Source organism: Emys orbicularis, chromosome 5 (genome assembly GCF_028017835.1).
Source record: "Emys orbicularis isolate rEmyOrb1 chromosome 5, rEmyOrb1.hap1, whole genome shotgun sequence".
Classification (NCBI taxonomy): domain Eukaryota; kingdom Metazoa; phylum Chordata; order Testudines; family Emydidae; genus Emys; species Emys orbicularis.
The window spans coordinates 99,487,372-99,504,295 of NC_088687.1; the positions used below are offsets into that span (position 1 = coordinate 99,487,372).

General features: G+C 39.4%; 1 protein-coding gene across 1 annotated transcript in view; it reads right to left on the reverse strand.

The window, feature by feature from the left end:
* Positions 1 to 12,003: 12,003 nt before the first annotated feature.
* Positions 12,004 to 16,924, reverse strand: part of SLC30A9 (solute carrier family 30 member 9) — a 68,033-nt gene continuing 63,112 nt past the window's right edge. Inside the window, exons 17-18 of the mRNA XM_065404873.1 lie at positions 14,325 to 14,438; positions 12,004 to 12,048 (exon numbers count right to left, since the gene is read on the reverse strand). Coding sequence (XP_065260945.1) covers positions 12,004 to 12,048; positions 14,325 to 14,438 — 159 coding nt within the window. The remainder of the gene's footprint in view (positions 12,049 to 14,324; positions 14,439 to 16,924) is intronic.

Genomic DNA, 16,924 nt, shown 5'->3' on the forward strand with positions numbered 1-16,924 from the left:
ATTAAACTGGCTAAAAGTGAAAGGACAGCTATAGCTGAAGCCTTCAAAACCTAAGGCCCAAAGAGCTAAGGGCCCTGTGTGGTTATGTGTTTTCGAGAGTTCTCAGCAGTGAATGTAGTTGTATTAAAACATTAGGGATTTGAAAAAAGCAATCTGGGATAGACTGTTTCTAATGAGAAGGGCAGGAGAGAGGTGTTAGGGGCACACAGCATGGAAGAGTTTCTCTCAAAGTGGGGTGGAGTTATTTATTTTTTAAAAACAACCCATCAAAGCCCATTCAACTTGGACACACCATTTTGGTGGGCAAATAAGGGCCCCAAACTTGCAAACTCGTATTCACATCATCCCAGGTCTGTAGGATCACATTCTAAATAATTTTTTTTCATCATCATTATGAGAAAAGAGGACAAATCAAATGGTGCTTACACAAGTGAGTTTTCATGATGATTTTGCAAGGCTGGTTTAAAAGAAGTGCAAGTAATTCTAAAAGGATTTAACTCCATTATTAACACCCAACGTGGTCTAGGTGCTTTGTAAACATAAGGAAGATACAATCCCTGCCCAGAAAAGTATGTATATATACTTACCACGCACACAACACACAGACACTTACTTGTGTTTGGGTTTCACACACAGTAGAATTAGTGTGTTTAAATCCCCAGGACTGCTTGGAAAATCTCACTTCTAAATCCATATTTGCATACCTAATTAAGTGCTCTGATTTAAGTCAATGGGAGTGGCCAGGCACTGAGCATTTCTGAAAAATGGCCTTTTTTTTATGTGCCCAAATATGGATTTTGCCTAACAAGCTCCCATTTTTAAAAATCTTGGCTAGTGTATTCTCTTCCCTGCTGCCCCCAAACCCAATAACTTAAGGACTTAAGGAAGATCCTGGGAAGCAGAAGCCGGTAAGCATCAACTCGGCACCTGGGAAAGTGGTAGCGAGTCTAATTAAAAATAGATTACTACAACTCTTGTGACTTGATAGGGGTCAAACAGGCATGGTTTCTGTGAAGCAAAAATCATGCCTCTCTAATGTGTTTTTCAAAAAGTTAATTAAAAGCAGATAAAAGGGAGCATTTGCCTGGATTTTCAAAAAGCTTTTGCTAAGGTCCCTCATAAAATATTAAGGAAAATAGATGCAACTACTTACCCTGGAATAAAATTGTTAAGGAATAGGAAACAATCAGCAGCTCCTGGAGAAAGGTTAAGTCAGGGGTCTTAAGGACTAATCCAGGGAGCAGCACTGTTTAATTAAATGATTTAGGAGTGGTCACCAAGTGGAAATTCAGAGATGGCAGTTAAAACTATAGAACCTCTGAACTCATAGAATCATGTGAGGAAAAATTGTCTGGAATAGGATCTATGGATAGTTCAACAGAGGAGATCGATATTCAGAGAACAACTGAACAACAATGCTCATATTTTGCAAATAAATTATCTGACTTCCCCCCCCCCCCTCATTTTCTCTGCTTACAGAGCTGGAAAAATGTTCACAAATACACCCTGTACACACTATGAAAGTTTGCAGATCAAATATTTGCCAATAGTTTCTCACTTCTCGCCTGACTCTGTGAAGATATCTGTCCAGATTATTGAAGCAAGACAAATGTAAATAACTTACATCATGCTGCAAATGTCCAGAGTACTGTAGAGTGGTGGATCCCTGCCTCAAACAGCTTTCATTCTAATGACACATGAAAATCAGATGAAAGACTGAATGTACAGAGTGTGATGAAGTCCTTATTAAGCTTGCCCAATGCCTTGAAGCTGTATGGAAATATAGGTGCTTAGTATTTACTAAAAACGTATGTTAAGCGCTATATGTTGGTGTATCAGAAAGGAATAGAACATATCACCAAAATTATGACATATGCATTGATGATAGGTTCTTATTCAGACTACTGTGGCCAGTGGAACTCACCAAATCGTAAAGGTGTAGCAGAATGAAAAATCCAGAGAAAAAATTAAAATAAGACTAAAAATATGGGGATAATTTAGCCTTGAAAGAGAAAAATTGGTATTTAAGGGGAAGGATAGAATAAAAACTGATCAATCCTTCCTGATGGCTAGTTTATATCCATTTGTTCTTGTGTCCACATTGGTACTGAGCTTAAATAATTCCTCTCCCTCCCTGGTATTTATCCCTCTGATATATTTAGAGAGAGCAATGATATCTCCCCTCAGCCTTCTTTTGGTTAGGCTAAACAAGTCAAGCTCTTGGAGTCTCCTTTCATAAGACAGGTTTTCCATTCCTCGGATCATCCTAGTAGCCCTTCTCTGTACCTGTTCCAGTTTGAATTCATCCTTCTTAAACATGGGAGACCAGAACTGCACACAATATTCCAGATGAGATCTCACCAGTGCCTTGTATAACGGTACTAACACCTCCTTATCTCTACTGGAAATACCTCGCCTGATGCATCCCAAGTCTGCATTAGCTTTTTTCACAGCCATATCACGTTGGCGGCTCATAGCCATCCTGTGATCAACCAATACTCCGAGGTCCTTCTCCTCCTCTGTTACTTCCAAGTGATGTGTCCCCAGTTTATAACAAAAATTCTTGTTATTAATCCCTAAATGCATGACCTTGCACTTTTCACTATTAAATTTCATCCTATTACTATTACTCCAGTTTACAAGGTCATCCAGATCTTCCTGTAAGATATCCCAGGCCCTCTCTGTATTGGCAATACATCCCAGCTTTGTGTCATCTGCAAACTTTATTAGCACATTCCCACTTTTTGTGCTAAGGTCAGTAATAAAAAGATTAAATAAGATTGGTCCCAAAACCGATCCCTGAGGAACTCCACTAGTAACTCCTTCTAGCCTGACAGCTCACCTTTCAGTATGACCCATTGTAGTCTCCCCTTTAACCAGTTCCTTATCCACCTTTCAATTTTCATATTGATCCCCATCTTTTCCACCAGCAGGCACCTTTCGCACTGGATGGTCCCCCCAGCCTGGCTTTCTGTGAGTGGGAAATGCAGGCCACAGTCTCTGCAAATCCACACCAGGATCTGGGTAGAGGCATCCAGGTTGTCTGTCTGAATAGAAGCGCAGGTGGAGGAGACAGGAGCAGTGTTGGCACTGGTGATGCGGTCCTTCCTAACCATAGCGACTATATTACAACTCCCTCCCACAAACTCCCTCTCAAACTCCGTTTGCTAGCTCCCCTTGGTTGCTTAGCCCCTGGCTTTTAAGGCCTTCCCTCCTAGGTCAGCCCTACCCCCTCGTTAATCACACAGAGGAAGGGTGATCACAAGGCTGATCAAAGATGATCAAGGATGATCTAGGGAACAAAGGCTCAAGCAGTCCCCAGACACACAATCTCAACTGACCCAGTAACTGAAATAACCTGAAAGAGAAAGAAAAACACAAACAGCCAAACTCGCTCACCCCAAGGTTAGTACTCGCACCTTGTTCGTTCAGCGAGGGGGGGGGGTGGATCTCCTTCTCCCCCTCTCAAAATCCCCTGTTCGCTAGCAGATAATGGGGTTAAACACCTCCTTGATCCTTCTCAGCTTCTAGCTGGACTGTTTATCAGTTTGCTTCTTGACTTTTCTCCAACTCTCAATGGGTTTGTGCAAGTCAGTTGGGTCTCAATATTACGCCTGCTCATGCTGACCTTTTCCCCAGTATGGTAAGTATTGAAATGAAACATTAGGGTGGTAACTCTCTCCATGCTCCCAATGCACTCTAGGCCCCCTTCCTTGGCCTCCTAGCCCTGGCTCTTCTGAAGGTCCCACTCTCCCTCCATGGCACTTCAACAATTGTTTTTCCAGTAGCTTGATGCCCCTCCAGTCAGTCTCTTCATACAAGGTATCAGAAAGGGATTAAACAAAAACCCCTCTTCTTGCTCATCCTGTTACCTAGAGGGGAGAAAGCTATTAAATTCTGGGCTGCCCAAGACCCCCCCCCTTTGTTCTTCAAAGGCAGGATTAAAGAAAAAAAACATTTTAAGGAAAATCAATCAATCTCATGACTGCCAACGTAACAGATTGGAAGAAGATATTTGTCTGATGAACAGGGTTTATTAATCCTTACTCAACTAGCTGATTTCCAGGCGGATGATACCTAGCTTTTTCCTACGGGCTTGGGACAGCTGTGCTGGGGAATTAGTTTCCAGCCACTTGTCAAATAAGGATTATTGTATGGAGACAATTGAGCTCAGCCTCTGGGAACCCCCATTCACTTGCTTATATACCCAAATGCAACCTTTCTCCCCTACTAGATATTTTTGACCTAACCCTCAAATCCGGAACCAGGATATAGAGATGATTCACACTGGGAGTTCATGTCAAGGAGGGAACCAACATGGATTTGGCCCATGCAGGGAGTCTGAATGCTCTGCTTTGCGGGAGACACCTCATGGTGTTAGGGGAGGGAGAGGGCCAGGATTGAGGGAGTGGTCAGAATTGAAGAATTTACTTTCTATGAGCAAAAAGCTGCCAAATTATTGTGAGACTGAGGTCACGGACCACTTTTTAAAACTATTTTTCAAATGACAACATATTAAATATAGATAGTGTGGGTGTTCCTAAAGATTCCAGTTATTTTTAGAAGAGGTTGTGTCCAACCATTCAGACATTCTGAATCCCCAAATTACTGTAATATGCAAAATGCTACTCTGTACTCAGAACGGCCAGCAAATCTGTCCAAACCTGCTTGGTATCTGCCTGAAGCTAATGTTCTCATCTGTTTTATCTTAGAAAAGTAAATGAAAATTGCTCTGTTCAAACTAAAGCAGAACATACCATCTTTGTCATCTGTGATTTATTTAACATTTTTACTGAAGAAAATTACAGTTTCCAGAGATTTTTACAAGATACAATATGAACCAATGTTAAGCGTACAAAATAAAATACATACGCAGAGATAAATATTAATATGCCTATGCCTCTCAGTCCGCATGATTCCCAGACTTAAAGTAACTGAAATATAGCAAAATAAAAAGCATCACAAGAAAGCTTCAGAATAGCGGGGACATACATTTGTTTGAAAGATTGATGTGGTTACATGGAGAAACATAAGATACCGATTTTGAGGTTCTCAATAGCAAAATCTCTTCCAGACACATAGGTGAAGAGGTCCAAAGTGATGGCTTTCAGATTTGTTGCAGTGTTGGCAATGATTAAACAGAAATGTATTTTCATATTCAATATAGCACATTTCCACTTCAATAAACCAAATTTTTGCATAATCGCCTTTCAAACTATAGTTACATTTATTTTCTACCACACTAGGAAACATGTTTTCTTCTGCTCTAAGATTTGAAACAGTTGCTTTTATCCTAAAATAAATCTCTCTTTAATAAATCCACTTTAAATTTGGATTAGAAAATCAACTTTGTCTTAGGTCAGATGAGAGTATGGAACTATGTCTCACTATTTTAATCAAGTAGACTCTTTCCCTAACTCTACTGCCTCATAACAATTTTGTTAACAAATACTAGAAATACAGAATTTTGTCCATACGCTTTATCAGTACAAAACTTTAAATAGGGAATAAGAGCCTCTACTTGAATGGATCTTGGTGGGTTTGAGCAGTGTTAGAGAAAGAAACTGCCCTCAAAAGTGCACAGAGTGTAGCCTGGAAAACTGCCGCTGTACTTGCTACAAACAAGATTTTCCCCCCTCAACTAGGTTTTTCCTCTTCATGTTATTAAAGTAATTGTCAAATCTTTGAACGTGACACTTAGCCCTGGTCTACACTAGGGGGGAGGATCGATCTAAGTTACACAACTTCAGCTACGTGAATAACGTAGCTGAAGTCGACGTACTTAGATCGACTTACCGTGATGTCTTCACCGCGGTGAGTCGACTGCTGCCGCTCCCCCATCAACTCTGCTTGCGCCTCTCGTGGTGCTGGAGTACAGGAGTTGATGGGAGAGGGCTGGGGGTGTGTGTGTCGATTTATCGCATCTAGACTAGACACGATAAATCGATCCCCACTGGATCGATCACTGCCCGCCGATCTGGCGGGTAGTGTAGACATACCCTTAGTACAATTAATGGCTTAAAGGGATTTGCAAAAAGTTATGTACCTGGGCACTTCACTTTGTCCACAGAAGTTTAGACAACCTGAAAAGTTAAGGATTGGAATTTCTTCCAGTCATTCTATTAAATATTGGTGTGTTCACAATATAATGCAGTGATCTTTGGAACGCTATGTATTTCTTGCTAATGGGAGATAACTGCTTTTAATCTGTCCACAAGATGGTGCTTCAGTTTTGTTACTGTAAGGTGTCCTTTTTTTAAAACTTCCTTCAGTTCATTCCAAATTCCTTTTATTGGACTGGGTTACATGATTTAGGTGGCCAAATCACATAATACCAGTGTTTTATTCAGTGTTTATGCTCATAGTTAAGTGTGCTCTGAATCCATCTTGTTGAAAAATAAATCCTCAAGTTTCCTCAGTGCAGTGCCAACACTAATATCCCTTCCTACAGCTCACTGTCCTCTAGGTCTTAAACAGCTTGCCAACAGCTTTGAGAGAGGGATATTTACACACTAGGAGATTATTCCATTATACTTAGCAGTAGGACCCAGAATTTTCCTTCCCTCGCTGCTAAATAATTAAACCTGTATGAGACACCACCTTAGACAATTTGTCTTATACTACTCTACCTCAAACTTTTGAAATAATAATCTGTGCCACCTTCATTTGGTCACCTCAGTCAAGAAACAAATGGTCAGTCCCTTAGATTGGTCACCTAAGACACTTTTCACCATATAAACCTTTCCAGTGAGACTGAAAAAAGTATGTTTCACCCAATCATTATTTTAAAGAAATAAAAATGTTTCAGAACAGTCTCTCTTTCGCTTGGCATCCAGATATTAACTATATTGCATTCTGTATCCTTGTCAGATAATTTCTTATTGTCTATTTTTTCCAAACTATAATATTTACCTTATTTCTTCTCATTTTCTATTAGATCAATTTGATGTTCATTTTTTCCACTTCCCAAGTTCCACACATCCTATTTTTTCTTTGTTTCAATATTTTTTCACATTACTGCTTATCTTGATAAGTCTTCCATTCCTTTTCTTCAAACACAGTCTGTTTTACTGTAGTTTCTACAGTCCATATAACTATTCAACACAGGAGCACACTTTTCCTCAACAGCATGTTTTTTGAAAACACGATTATTCTGCTTGCAAGTCAGTCCTCGTCTCTTTCTTCTAACCCATAGTGAACTCATATTCTTTTTCCATCTATTTTAGTATGTGACACAGCCTAAACTATTAAATATCTATTTGCCTCACTAAACAGTGGGAAAATAATCTATTTAAAAAATGATGGTGCATTCCTCCCTTTCTGGAAAATCTTTCAGTATGCCTCAACATGCCCAATTACATAAATTCTTTATCATTCCAATTCACCTGTTGGTTTCTCAATACCCAGAAAGTACAAACATAGAAAACACAAAAACACAGTACATAGCAATAAAGGTACAGAATGATGTTTTCATTTTAAACTCACCTCAGCAATATAAACTTTGGGGCAATTATAGGCCATTTTTAGCTTTACCACAGGTATCAGTATTCTCCAATATTGATCATTCTATTCTGCTAGGCTTGACTGCCATAAGAATAAGTTATCACAAGAAAGATTTTTCTGTCAAACCCAAAGTCATCCCAATAAATTTCCGTGGATCCGTTTGTTGTAAAGTTGCCTCAATCCAAATTATGAATGAACAGGATAATTTAAATGAGATTTCAAATAAATGACAAACTTTCTGCCATATGCAAAGATATCATCATCCTCTATTTTGGGGACTTATGTGGATTTGATGCACCCATCACAGTACGTCTTGCCACACTTCAAAAAGGTTAGATTTATCATATTCTCTCTCAAAAACCAGAACCAAACTTGCAAGTAGGATAAAATGCCAGGAGATTCCAGACCTTCAGTTAGCAGAAAGCTAATCTAAATCACATTCCAAATGTGAATGTAGTCCACATACTTTTCTAACATATGAGAGTATTAAAGAGGTGGACAACCACTGAGAACGTCGAGGTCCTGTGACCTTAACCCTTGCGACAGAAAAAGCTGAAGAGCTTATGCTGAGCCCAGGTGGAACAGTATCAGACAACTGAGGCTTACATCATTTAGGGCTTAACAGATAGTGACCAGCATCTTGAATTAAATTCCATTGTGAACTGGGAGTCAATCTGAAGTTCAGCGCACAAGTACAATATACTCCTGCCAGTCTGCACTACTCAACTGTCAAGCGCAGCACACATACTGCACCACCTGAAGTTTCTGGATAGCCTTCAAGATTAGCCCCAAGTAGAGCTTTATTGGACTAGTCCCTAACCTTGAGATTATAACTATAGATAACCATAGTGAAGGTCCCATCTGAAGGGGAAAGGATACAATCTCATGTCCAGCATCAGAAGACAAAGTATTCTGGAAGTCTACATAGAAGTCCAAGAAAAAAAGAGGAATCTAATGAGACCTCAAAACTGTGAGCCCTCAGTGGTTAGACTCTTTCCTCAAAATATATCTTTTCTGTCAATCAGCATTACCTTAATGTTATCCAGATTGAATTATGAAATATCATGCAACTAATGAGAATGTATTTCCCACAAAATAAATGGGTAGAGTTCTCTGAATCCTGTTTTGCAAAATAAAGGCTGTAAGGGCAACAGAATCTCTAAAAATAAATATATTCCATGGCTTTAAGATACAATAGAGGAAAATTTATTGAAAAAAATCCTAGAATAAACATTTTAATTTTAGCTGAGTCCTTGCTCCATTGATTTTACCACTCTTTCAAATCAGAGATAATATTAAGGGACGTTAAGGTGTCACATCTATGGTTCATGAAGAAAACACCCAATTCCTCAGTACTTTGCAAGTTTACTTTAATCCAAAATATCCTACCACGGAAACTATCTCAAAAAGCTTCCGTCCAGAATACTGTAACGAGGCTAAACCAAATCCTGGACCCAGTTCAACCCGTTCTTTAGACCATGAAAATACTGTAGCTTAAATTTGAGTAACAGTTTTCACTAAAAAATATTAACAGCAATCTGCACATATATTTTAAATTGCTGCCACTTTAAAGTGTGATTCCCTTCTCAAAGTGACTAAAAATGGGGTACCAAGTTTATTAGGCCAATTTCTGTTATCAGTCGTGCTCAATGTAGAAGACGTTTTAACTGAATGCAAGCCATGAAAACCCATGCTGGGCTCTCAGAACCAAACTGGGGTCTTTCCTCATGCATTGCCACCAACGAAAGTGGCTTTGCAAATAAAATTAGGTTCTTAATGAGGCCTGTGCAAACCTACAGCCTCCAAAGGGATTGCAAAGATGTAACCAATTGGAACTTAGTCAATCTTGTTGAAGACAGAAGCAACAGAATCCAGCTCACTTTTTCATAGTACTGCAAAGACAATAAAAAGCAATACAATCTTATTTTTGTCACTGAAGTAGGCAGATATGAATCAGAATACATGCAGGGAGCAGCTATCATTGAAAAAGTACCATTTTTTACACAAACATTTTTCATAGTAGTATGCACCTTAAGATGATGTGCTTAAGTTTCTCTATAAACTAGATAAGGGAACATTTCAGTACATTTCTAATATTTACTAATCTTTGGGGATGTTTCAGGAACACAATATACAAACTCCCCGTATAGATTACTGACTCCCATTCATGATGGTCCAGCATACATGTCGCTTGTGATATCACATACACCACTGAAGAGTAACGGCCACAGGCAATGTTCAGATTCTTGCCCCTCCCTTCCAGGTTTTTACAATTTTTGTTTTTCTTCAGTAACAGTACTTTATAGTGCTTTATGGGAGAGAGTGGGGGAGAGAGAGAAGAGAAGATAAATAGCATTTGCATTAATCAGAGTCCAATTCCAGTGCTCTTCCAGGATGATCATATCCCAGCATGCACTCTGCTGATGACACTGAGAAGCAGACTCACGGAAAGGACTCAAAAGTAAACCATTTAGAATGTGCCAAAGTGTCCCTCATTAGTTATTTGGGAAACTACCCACAAAGGTGTAACATTTTACAAATATGTGCAATTAACTTTAAAAATATCACTTTTTATTAAACACATTTCTAATTATCAGTCTTAAGTGTATACTACAAATCTAATTAGTACTACAGTGGGAGACAGCCAGATAAAAATCAAGTCTTCCCTTAGATTAAGCACTAATAGGTTATAAACAAATGACTGATGAGAAGAGAAAGAATAGGAATTATAGGCAAGGGTACTAACAGACCCTTCATTCCCAACTATGTAACAAAGTCACCCATTACATACATTACAGTACATAAAGCCTCATCTCTAAAAACTAAACTTTGGAATGTCATTTTATTTAAAATGCACAGCATGCAGTGTTTTGCAATTGTCAAAAGGCATGCTATTTTAAATTCTCATAATTCACTGGCAAATGACATTTTACATTTAAAAAAAATACTATTACAAAGCATTTAATCAAATCCTGACATTTTGGTCTCCACTATTATTATTTGCTGCAATGCATATGATTTAATCTTAACAAATTGATTTTGATGACTTGTGTTCCCTATCAACATTTCTGCCCTCAGTATGTCAGTCACTAGACTACTCAGCAACAGAATCATCAGGATGCTCTTATTGCCACCTCTCTCCCATGAGCAATTTTCATGTTATTGAAACGTTTTAAAGTGCATAAAGGATTTTTCCTGGAGAAAGATTTATCGGTAATTATTCCATTAATATTTCAATTACTAGATTTGCATTATTTGTACTCACTTAGCCTTTATTAAAAGATTATTTCTTACAGAGTCTGCTATGACTTGGATACCTATTGCAGAAAGCCTTATTCTAGAAACCCATTTTGTAAAACACTAGAATTGCGCATTTCAAACACGTAAATTCTATGCACTCACTTTTGGGATTACTGACAGCCATGACACATTTCAGCACAATTGTTTTACTTCCCCCACACAAAAAGGTTTTTCTGAAAAACACCCAAAAAGCTATCTACAATTCAGATTCATACAAGTAGTGCCTGTGTAAATAAATTAGTATCATCTTCACATCTGTTTAATTATAAATATTTCTAGAATATGTTAAAACTTCTACACACCTCTTGCTTTTGCTAGCAAAGATCATTCGCAGAATATTGCCTCTTAAAAATATAAAAAGCCAAATGAAAAATAACAGAAAACTACTAAGTAAATCGTTCCCCATGTTATATCCTCCAACATTAGCAAGTCAAGGAAACAAAAAGGCATATGGGTGGGAAAAAATCTGAAGAGAAAAAACCTAAACACAAGGCATAGGCCAAGATAATCTATAAAAAAAAAGTTTGTTGAGGTTTCTACATCCTGCGCAGTAACTCAACGTACTCTAGGCCAAGCCCAAAGCCAACTGCATTCAAAAGACTGATCTGTTGCAACACTGGCAGAAGCAAGTTTCCAAATCATGACACTCGAGAAAAGGGCTGTTCTTTTTGGAGGGACTGATCTCAGAGAAAAAAAAGAGACCATATAGCTGGAATATAACAACTGGTTCAAGTTTGGCAGGTAGAACAAATGAAACAAAGCCTGTTCTAGCATTAAACATCTGTATCTTGCAAATACCTCCAATGACTTCTAGAAGGAAGTAGTTAAATGAGTGCAAACTGATGTGCAAGTTGACAAAAAATTGAAATGGGGAAACTATCTTCTGTGTATTTTCAGGCATTAACATTTGCCTTATAGAAACTAAAAGATTTAAGTTCCAATTCCCAAATAAATTCACCTCCAACAGTCTCATGTAGAAATTATGCTAAGTAGCTTTTGTTGAACTGATCTTCTATACAAAGTTGTTGACTCTGAATCTAAAGCTGTTCTGGAAACTGATTCAGTAACAACAGTTCAGGAAGCCTACAGCATGAAGTAAATGAGGTATGGTATTGAAGTGACTGCAGTTTCAATAGCTGTTCCATCTCTGTGCAAACTTGTTTCCAAAAGAGAGTACTCCAAGGATTTTTTCTGTCAAATCTACAATATTTCCAAATCTACATGTCGAACATCAGGATTGCGTTGCTGAAACAAAAAAACAAAATTTTATTAATAAGCATAGACAATCAAATGTACCACACTGATGCTGATGACAAGATCTGCCACAATGTTGGCAACAGGATAACAAATCCCTCATCGTGGTAACATAGCAATTGTTTTAAAATGAAGACTAACTAATACATTTAACCCATGCTTTAGGCAGGTCTAAAGAATTTGTCCACCAAGGAACATTTATCAGCGTGTACTAGAATGGTGGCAACTTCATAGCTAAATTAGTTCTAATGCTTTCAAAAGTATGAAGCAGCTCATGATTTAAAAAAGGTAATTGGTTAAAGGTAAAAATGTCCAAATAAAAAAAAATAAAAAAAGTTACATTCTACATAGAAGAGGCACTTTCCTGAATGCCAGAAATGCATGAAAAGAACTGATCTATGCTATTAAAATGACTTGTAAGACCTAATATACTGACCAAGTTTCTATTAAGGAAATATACAACTTCAGACACTGAAAATATTATGTGGTTTGCATAACAGGTGATGTTTGCTTCAAGTGACTTGCTTCACCAACATTTCTACAGGTGACTTTAAATTAGGTAAAGCTTTTTCAATAGCAACACAATTATTGAAATCCCTATATACACTGAAAATAGGATTAATGTTTTGAAATTTATTATTCTTAATTGAGCCTGCTGTTCAAAAATCTCTGAGGGCTGGCAAGCAAATCCAACTATAGTCAAAACACTGATTTTGATTTTCAATAGCACCACTCTGGGAAGATAAAACTAAAATTACTTAGAATGTTTCTCAAAAATCCTACACACACTAGAACATGCTCTTGAACAGCACCTTCTGATGAAGGGAAAAGGCAGTCACAAAGGCACAACATTTATCTGGCACACTATGGTTATGATCATGACTCTGTGCTCCCCTTGGAAAATACCATGGAATTTACTTATGTCTGTGGATATATTTGTCTGCCCAAATGCCTCACATCTTCAGACAAAGGAAATGCTTAACTACTCCAAAAGCAGGAAAATAAATTCTTCAGCAGAAAGGAAAAATATTTTTAAAAAATCATACCTTACGAAATGGATATGTTCTGTATTAGAAGTTCCCTTTGGGGCTTTTCATAAATTTGTAATATAAACAGCTTCCCCATTTATTTCATGCAGACAAATATGATTTATTTGTACATATTATTCCTTCTGCTGCTCAGTCACCAAGGGCATAAAACAGATACCCTGTCCACCTTTTCATCCTAGGAGGAACAGACAACTCTGTTCTTCCAAGCACCAGCATTTTCCCAGATTGTGAGATGTAACAGAATATAAAGCAAGAAAACCAGACTCCAAAAACAGAACCGAATGTTGAACATCTGCTGCTTCCCAGACCTCTCCAATCCACTTATACTTTCAGGAATTCCCAGCATCTGCTAAAACTAGGTGCTCACACATCAGCACATAAACTATCAATACAAAACCAGAGTCACAACACAACTGTCTGACTAGATCTTTGTCCAGCCCAATAACACCATTCTAGAATTTGAAATCAGAAAGGCAAAGGCCCTTATGATGAATCTATCCATTTATAAAGTTATGGTTTGGTATAATGGACAGACCACAAACTAAATGAAAATAAAAGCATGCCACACCTACCCACCATAACTTCTCAGGTAAGGTTTTAGTAGCCACAATGTAACAAGGATAACACGCCTTTGCTGTTACAATTGAAAGAGATCTTTAAATCCTAAACTGAAAAAAGGATGGTTGCTTGTTTGTGTGTCTATTAAAGTTGTGTCACATGGTAGAGCAGTAGTCGCAATGAGAGATATTGTTTTGCAAAGAGCAAAACAAAAAATAAGAGGTAAAGTAAGTGGAGCCCTCTTCATATGCAATTACATCACTTTTGACACAACATTAAGTGGATGGTTAAAAACCATTTAAAAGTTGCTTCTCATTACAGCTGATGTAGAGTTCAAGGGCCTATAAATGACTTGACATTTTGAGACAACTGTGCCATTTTTCAGAGAACACAAAAGGGTAATATTCCATGGGAATTGTAATCAATAAGTAGTAATGATCTTAGAAAGGCAAGTGACTTGGACAGAGACAAAACAAACCACCATACAAGCCATACATGTCAAGCAGACCCAGGGCAAGACAAATACTTGTTTTCAAGGTCAGATTTGTTCAGTGAAACTTAACTGAAGTTTGTCCCTGCTTTTCTTAAAGGTACAAAGCTAAATATCAGCAAAATAGGAGCATTCAGATTGATTAATTATTTTTACCAACTGAATATTACCTTTAGCTCCTTTTCAAGCCGGTCTACTTCAGCTCCCAGTGTGTCAATGATATTTTCTCCATGTTTAAGCATGAAGGCTTCTAATTCCTCAAGAGTTTTCACCTGCTGAATTTCCTGGCAAGAAAAGAAATTTGAGAGGTTGGAGGGGAAGGTAAAAAAACAAAACAAAAAGAAAAACAAACAACTGTCAATTTTTAAACATTTTCATGTTTCCTAATGGGCAACCATTTGCCAAGGAACTGGAAAAGGCTGGGCTTCTTTATCATTCCTGACTTTTCAGGGCAGTGAGGACGAAGGACATGAAGAATGTAAAATATAGATGAGGATGAAGATGGGCTGGCAATAAACCTGCAATATGTACATACACATTTTCACTTTTTCCTTTATTCACAAACTAGGTTTAAAGAACTGCACTTTGTCTTTCCAAAAAGTCATCTCTTCAAAAAGTTGGTAAACGTCTCTGTTTTCTCCTAACAAGACAGTGCAGCTTCTCTCTTTTTGTTCTCTCCACTCATTCTCTCTCAAAAACATAAGGCCAGAACGGACCACCTTTTGCATAACACAGGCTACAGAACTTACCCATCTTCCCTGTTTGAATTACAGCATGTCTTTTAGAAAAACATCCATTCTTGATTTAAAAATGGACACTGATGGAGAATCCACCACAACCCTTGGTAAATTGTTCAAATGGTTGTTTACTTTCACTGTTAAAAATTTACACCTTATTTCCAGTCTGAATTTGTCTACCTTCAACTTCCAGCCACTGGATCTTGCGATACTCTTGTCGGCTAGACTGAAGAGCTCATTCTCCACGTAGGTATTTATAAACTGTGATCGAGACTTAGCCATTTCTCTGTTAAGCTAAAATAGACAGACTACTCTAGGAGCTCAAACACAGAAGCCAGGTTCTCTAATCCTTTCATCATTCTTGTGACTCTTCTCTGAACCCTCTTCAATTTATCAACATCCCTTCTTGATTTATGCACACCAAAACTTGCCACACATTCCAGTAGTAGTCACACCAGTGCCAAATATAGCAGTAATATAACCTCCTTACTCTTATTGTACATTCCCGTTTATACATCCAAGGATTGCATTAGCCCAGGGGTGGGCAAACTTTTTTGGCCCGAGGGTCACATCTCGGTATGGAAATTGTATGGCGGGCCATGAATGCTCGCAAAATTGGGGTTGGGGTGTGGGAGGGGGTTCGGGCACTGGCTGGGGGTTCAGGCTCTGGGGTGGGGCCAAAAATGAGGCATTCAGGGTGCAGGAGGGGGCTTCGGCATGGGGTTGGGGTGGGGTGAGGGCTCTGGCTGGAGGTAAGGGCTCTGGGGTAGGGCTGGGGATGAGGGATTTGGGGTGCAGGAGGATGCTCCAGGCTGGGACCAAGGGGTTTGCAAGGCAAGAGGGGGATCAGGGCTGGGGCAGGGGGTTGGGGCACGGGGGAGCAAGGGCTCTGGGGTGGAGCCAGAAATGAGGAGTTCAGGGTGTGGGAGGGGGCTCCAGGCTGGGGCAGGACATGGGGGGGGGGGGGGGAGAGTGTGAAGGCTCCGGCTGGGGTGCAGGCTCTGGGATGGGGCTGGGGATGAGAAGTTTGGGGTGCAGGAGGGTGCTCCAGGCTGGGACCAAGGGGTGCAGGCTCCGGGCAGCTCCCAGAAGGAGCGGCATGTCCCCCCTCCAGCTCCCACGCGGAAGCGCGGGCAGGCAGCTTGTCATGCTGCCCCATGCGCAGGCGCCGCCCCTGTAGCTATTGGCCACAGTTCCTGGCCAATGGGAGCTGCAGGGGTGGCGCTTGGGGTGGGGGCGGCACATGGAGCCCCCTGGCTGCCCTTAAACGTAGGAACCGGAGGGGGGACATGCCGCTACTTAAGGGAGCTGCAGGGAGCCGCAGCGCGCATGCGCGGAGCAGCCGCCAACCCCGCTCCCCAGCTGGAACTCAAGGGCCGGATTAAATCGGCTGGCGGGCTGGATGTGGCCCGTGGGCCATAGTTTGCCCACCGTTGCATTAGCCCTTTTGGCCACAGCATTCCACTGGGAGCTCACATTCAGCTGATTATGCACCATGACTCCAAGTCTTTTTCAATCACTGTTTCCCAGACTAGTGTCTCCCATCCTGTAAGTATGACCTACATTGTTCCTAAGTTCACATTTGGGTGTATTAAAATACATATTTATTTGCTTGCACACAGCTTATCAAGCAATCCAGATAATTCTGTATCAGTGACCCATCCTCTTTGTTATTTACCAACCCCCCAACCTAAGTGTCATCAGTGATGATTTTATTTTCTGCCATGTCATTGATAAAAATGTTAAAGAGCACAGGGCCAAGAACCAATCCCTGAAGAAGTCCACTAGAAACATACCCACTTGAAGATAGTTCCCCATTTACAATTACATTGAGACCTATCAGACAGTTTTTAATACTTTTAATATGTACCATGTTAATTTTTTATAGTTCAAGTTTTTTAATCAAAATGCCAAGTCAACTCCCAACAGAAGTCTAAATAAATTATATCATCACTTTTACCTTTATCAACCAAACTTGTAATCTTACTCAAAGAAGTAACAAGTTAGTTTGACTGGATCTGTTTTCCATAAAC